Below are 6173 nucleotides of genomic sequence, written 5' to 3'. Positions count from 1 at the left end.
TGTGCCACGTCCCAGACCTGTTCTTCTGGATCGAGGCCCTCTTGTCGCCACACATACACACCTTAGCTTGGCATGCTCATATGAGAAAAGCTGAGGCACAGCCAGAACCGCCGAGGCCCTGGAACATTCAGTGGTCTCTCCGAGGCTCTGCTGGCACCAGTCTCTCCTGATATGTAACATTTTGTTACTTAACTTCTGGTCAAAGTAAAAACTGCCTGTCGGCTTGTGTTTCTGTTCCTGCAGCCCTCAGTCGTGGTTTTACTGTCCAGCTTTCGAGGTTTGCTTGTTAAATCAGTACTTCGAGGATTAGATTTCAGTGATTACAAATGCTGTTGAAAACCCTGCCACCTGCACAAACACTGATGATTCAGCTTTTGCAGCAGGTGTTAGGAGCGGACACGATCTGGACCACAGAGACTGGTGCCAGACGGGTCAGAACTGCCTCTTCCTCCTGTGTAGGCTGAGGTTCTGTAACGTCTGATGAAAAACACATTCACAACAAAGAGGCCAGTGTTATTTTTTATTCTGCTAGGTGTTGGGGTTGTAACCTTTAGACAAAAATATGTCATGACTGGAAAAGCTGGTAAGAAAGCCAGCCTGGTGGTGAGCAGGAGGCTTCAAACTGTGGTGCAGAGGGGTACATCCATCAAACTGGTTTTGACAGAGGTGATATATTGTGTGCGCTGTAGTTTTTAACAGCTCTGAACCCCTCATCTCTCTGCCTCTAGACTGAATTGAATTGTTTATAACTTTTTGTATTTTCATACTTTTATTGATTAATTGGATTTATTGATGCAATAAACTCAACATAATAAATCACATATACATACTGCTCTGCTGAAACCCAGGATCGATAGGTCTTAACGCTCTCCTAACTGAGCTATTTCGGCATGTGATTTCACATGAACTTATTCTGTGTCAGTGATTTAGTTTTCTAGTTGTGGTTGAGGCTCTGTTGTCCTCTAGCGGTATTAAAGGCTACAGTTTAGAAGGAGGTGAGGAGTGAGGACTGAGCTTCCCAGACCAGCTCATCTCAGCTGTCTGATGAAGTAGAGTCTCTGATGAGCTTTCTTGATCAGGCTGGTAGTGTTGTTGCTCCAGCTGAGGCTGTCATTCAGGTGCACACCCAAGTACTTTTAGCTGGAGACCACTTCCACTGCAAACTCTCCTATGTTCGGGGGGGTAGGTGTGTTTGTTCCTTCTCAAGTCCACGATCATCTCCTTCGGCTTCTTCACATTGATGTGAAAGTTATTCTCTTTGCACCAGCTCTCCAGGTGTTCCACCTCCTGCCTGTAGCTGGACTCATCGTTGTTTGTGATGCATCCCACCACCGCTGTATCATCAGCAAACTTTACAATTTGACAGCCTGGATGAGTAGCTGCACAGTCACATGTGAGCAGAGTGAATAGGAGAGGGCTCAGCACACATCCCTGAGGAGAGCCAGTGCTGAGGGTTATGGTGGAGGAGGAAAAGTTGTGGATCCTCACTGACTGTGGTCTGTTTGTTAAGAAGTCTAGTACCCAGTTGCAAACGGAGGGGCTTAGTCCTAGTGTGAATAGTTTGTCCATCAGGGTTTGGAGGATCATGGTGTTGAAGACAGACGTAAAGTCCACAAACAGACGTAAGAGACTTTCTGCTCCAGGTTGGTGAGAGCAGCGTGGACCACAGAGGAGATGGCATCTTGTGTTGATCAATTCTCGCAGTATGAGTACTGGTGACGGTCCTCGATGTTTGTTTTGATGTGGGTCATGACCAATTTCTTGAAGCATTTAGTGCCTATCGGGGTGAGGTCTACTGGCCAGTAATCATTCAGACCCGTCACTGTAGAGCTCTTGGGGACTGATAAAAAAAAGCTTGGTGGTGAGCAGGACGCTTCAAACTGTGGTGCAGAGGGGTACATCCATCAAACTGGAAGACATAAAGGACAACCTGTCCACAGCCTCTGTCTTGGTGGAGCAACAGGTTTGGTTTAGTCAGAGCTGATATTTTGTGTATGCTGTAGTTTTTAATGTCCCCTGACCCCCTCATCTCTCTGCCTCTAAACTGAATTGAATTTAGTGTTTATAACTTTTTGTATTTTATTTAAATTGTCATTATTTTATTGAAGCAATTCACACAACATAAGAAAAGCATGTTGTCTCATTACACTGCCGAAATCCGGGATCGAACCAGGGACCTTTAGATCTTCAGTCTAACGCTCTCCCAACTGAGCTATTTCGGCACATGACTGCACATTGACGTCATTGTGTCACATGACATAGTTTTTGTGCCATGGTTTAGATTCTGCTGCTCTCTAGTGGTATTAAAGGCAACAGTGGAAAGGAAAAACTCTCCTAACAGGAAGAAACCTGTGTCAGATGAATGACTGGAGTCAGACTGCCCACAGCCACAGGTAAAACTTCTGTACCACACATGTTAAATCAAACAAAGGCAGAACTGAGATCTTAAGAAAAATGTGTTTTTTGTGGGGTAGCATGGTGGCACAACTGGTAGAGCAGCTGCCCTTCAGCGAGCAGGCTGCCTCGGCTCAAATCCCAGTCCAGCGGTCCCTCTGGGTGGAGTTTGCATGTTATCTCCAGGCACATGTGTGCTTTCTGCAGATACTCCAGTTTCCTCCCACAGACCAAAAACATGCTCATTGGTAAAATTGTCCCTAGGTGTGAGTGAGAGAGTGAAGGGTTGTTTGTCTCTATGTGTCCCTGTGATGGACTGCAGACCTGTCCAGGGTGACGCGCAGTGACTGTTTGATATGGCACCAGTGACCCCTGTGACCCAAAGAGGAAGAAGCAGGTTAAGATAATGGATGGATGTCCTTACTAAAAAAAATGTAGGTTTGGGAAATTTTGACATAAACTGAATTAATCATTTCATGTTTATTTAATAACATTAGATGAAACATTACATTTAATGGAGGGTGGAGTGTTATCAAATTGCATCTTCATGTAAGTAAAATTGACCAAAAAATTAGGTTTGTCTTCTATCATGAATTTTTTTTTTGCTTGTTGTCTTTTTGTGTTAGACACATATTTATTATTTTAAAATTGTAAAGGCCAGCTCAATAAACTTTTATTATGAAGTGGCAAAATACCAAAATCATTATTCTGCAGACAAAGAGTTGATGTTGCTTAATGTTGACTAACTTATCATTTTAATTCTTCCTCTAATTTCTTATTCAAACTTATAAGGTCCCCTTGGTAAATGGTTTTATGTAAAGAACAAAAATATCTTACTTCCTTTTACTGCTTTATCAAACAATCTAAGGATAAATAACAAAATACACACATTGTATTAATAGAAACTATGTTTTAAATAAACACTGAAGTGAAGTCTGAATCCTGATTCCTGGTTTGTTCTGTTCTCAGTTCTCCCAGGTGTTTTCCTCTGTGTGGGTCCAGCCCCGCCCACTCTCACCTGTTCTCTGTTGTCTCTTCTCCATGTGTGATTTAGGTTCATTAGTGCTTTTGTATATTCTGTGTTCCTCACTTTGTCTCTTAGTTCTGCATTGTACATTTAAGGTCATCGCAGTACCCCTCGTGCTTTGTATTCAATTTTCCGTTTTCTTCTTCTAAGTAGTTTTTGACGACCTCATTAGCTCCTTCTTTTTTAACAAATTAGTTTATATTTGCAATCTCTGCAGTTCTGCCTGCATTCTGGGTTCTACAACCAACCTCAGCTGTGACACAAAAAGGTTATATGCTAACTATCACCATGTAACTATCACCATGTAACTATCACCATGTAACTATCACCATGTAACTATCACCATGTAACTATCACCATGTAACTATCACCAGTAATGAAGGGTGCTTCAGCTCAGCCTTAAATATGTTGTTTAATCAAGACTCATGGCAAACGGCCTCTTCCTCCTGTTTAGGCTGAGGTTCTGTAACATCTGTGACGAAAAATATTTATTCACAACAATAGACGCCAGTGTTATTTTTTATTCTGCTCTGTGTTGGGGATGTAACCTTTAGGCAAAAAATATATCATGACAAGCTGGGAAGAAAGAGTCAGAGTTTCTTTATTTGTCACTCGTACCAAATGTGGTACATGTGGTGGAATGAAATTTTGTAAACAGGGTCCCAGATACACCCAACAATAAAATGTAAAAGAAAAACAGTAATGAGATCTAAGACATGAACTAATGAAAACATTAAGTAAAAATATGCTAAGCACTAATAGCATAAAAACAATACACTGAACAGAAGCACAAACACGAGTCTGTGTGAGCAGATGAGCACGAATGAACACAGCAACATTGAAAAGATCAGCAGCAACATGAAAAAGATCAGCAGCAACATGAAACAGATCAGCAGCAACATGATGTGATTTTTTCACAGTGATTATTCTGGTTAGATATTCATGAGTCTAACAGCCTCAGGGTAGAAGCTGTTCCTCAGTCTAGTGGTTCTACACTTAATGCTCCTCAACCTCCTTCCTGAGGGGAGTGGGGCAAAAAGTGTGTGTGCTGGGTGAGTGGGGTCCTTCATGATGCAGGTGGCTCTCTTCCTGCATCTGGAGGTGTAGATGTCTGTGATGGTGGGGAGGCTGACTCCAACAGTCTTCTGTGCAGCCTTCACCACTCTCTGCAAAGCTTTTCTTTCTGCAGCTGTGCAGCCTCCATGTCACACGTTGATGCTGGAGCACAAGATGTTCTCCACTGCACACCTGTAGAAGGAGGTGAGGACTGAACTTCCCAGACCAGCTCGCCTCAGCTGTCTGATGAAGTAGAGTCTCTGATGAGCTTTCTTTATCAGGCTGGTGGTGTTGGTGCCCCAGATGAGGTTGTTGTTCAGGTCCACACCCAAGTACTTGTAGATGGAGATCACTTCCACCACAGATCCTCCTATGTTCGGGGGCGTAGGTGAGTTTGTTCTGCCTGAAGTCCACAATCATCTCCTTTGCCTTCTTCACATTGATGTGAAGGTTGTTCTTCCTGCACTAGCTCTCCAGGTGTTCCACCTCCTGCCTGTAGGTGGACTCATCATTGTTTGTGATGCATCCAACCACCGCTGTATCGTCTGCAAACTTTACAATATGACAGCCAGGATGGGTCAGTACGCAGTCATACGTGAGCAGAGTGAACAGGAGAAGGCTTAACACACATCCCTGAGGGGAGCCAGTGAGGGTTATGGTGGAGGAGGAGAAGTTGTGGATCCTCACAGACTGTGGTCTGTTTGTTAAGAAGTCTAGTACCCAGTTGCAAATGGAGGGGCTTAGTCCAAGTGTGAATAGTTTGTCCATCAGGGTTTGGGGGTTCATGGTGTTGAAGGCGGATGTGAAATCCACAAAGAGCATACGGATGTAAGAGTCCTTCTGCTCCAGGTTGGTGAGAGCAATGTGGACCACAGAGGAGATGTCATCTTCTGTTGATTGATTCTCAAGGTATGAGTACTGGTGACGGTCCTCGATGTTTGTTTTGATGTGGGTCATGACCAGTTTTATGAAGCATTTAGCAACTATTGGGGTGAGGGCTACTGGCCGGTAGTCATTTAGACCAGTCACTGTAGAGCTCTTTGGGACTGGGAAAGAAAGCTTGGTGGTGAGCAGGACGCTTCAAACTGTGGTGCAGAGGGGTACATCCATCAAACTGGAAGACATAAAGGACAACCTGTCCACAGCCTCTGTCTTGGTGGAGCAACAGGTTTGGTTTAGTCAGAGCTGATATTTTGTGTATGCTGTAGTTTTTAATGTCCCCTGACCCCCTCATCTCTCTGCCTCTAAACTGAATTGAATTTAGTGTTTATAACTTTTTGTATTTTAAATTGTCATTTTTTTATGGAAGCTAGTCACACAACATAAGAAAAGCATGTTGTACACTGCCGAAACCCGGGATCGAACCAGGGACCTTTAGATCTTCAGTCTAACGCTCTCCCAACTGAGCTATTTCGGCGCATGAAACGTCATTGTGTCACATGACATAGTTTTTGTGCCATGGTTTAGATTCTGCTGCCCTCTAGTTGTATTAAAGGCAACAGTGGAAAGGAAAAGCTCTCTCCTAACAGGAAGAAACCTCCAACAGAACCAGGCTCGGGACAAACAACCATCTGCTGGATTGAAGCTGACGTTTCAGAAAAAGTTCGTCTGAATGAAACATTTTAAAACAGTATCATCCAACAAGACACAGTTCAAACCTTTTATTTTACTAATTAATATGAACTAAAGGAGAAAT

At 43.3% G+C, this 6173-nt stretch overlaps 1 protein-coding gene and 2 non-coding genes across 3 annotated transcripts in view; all 3 read right to left on the bottom strand.

The window, feature by feature from the left end:
• Nucleotides 1–367: 367 nt before the first annotated feature.
• LOC119412145 (netrin-4-like) overlaps nt 368–6173 on the bottom strand; it is an 11056-nt gene continuing 5250 nt past the window's right edge. Inside the window, exon 5 of the mRNA XM_037679121.1 lies at nt 368–477. Within this exon, the coding sequence (XP_037535049.1) occupies nt 368–477 (110 nt within the window). The remainder of the gene's footprint in view (nt 478–6173) is intronic.
• On the bottom strand, nt 2150–2222 carry trnaf-gaa. The gene has a single exon. It is a non-coding gene; the product is annotated as a tRNA-Phe (tRNA).
• Nucleotides 5822–5894, bottom strand: trnaf-gaa. Its single transcript has one exon. It is a non-coding gene; the product is annotated as a tRNA-Phe (tRNA).

Source organism: Nematolebias whitei, chromosome 7, assembly GCF_014905685.2.
Source record: "Nematolebias whitei isolate Nwh7 chromosome 7, NemWhi1, whole genome shotgun sequence".
NCBI classification, from domain to species: domain Eukaryota; kingdom Metazoa; phylum Chordata; class Actinopteri; order Cyprinodontiformes; family Rivulidae; genus Nematolebias; species Nematolebias whitei.
Note: the sequence above shows the minus strand (reverse complement) of the source record. Positions and strands in the feature narration are given on the sequence as shown.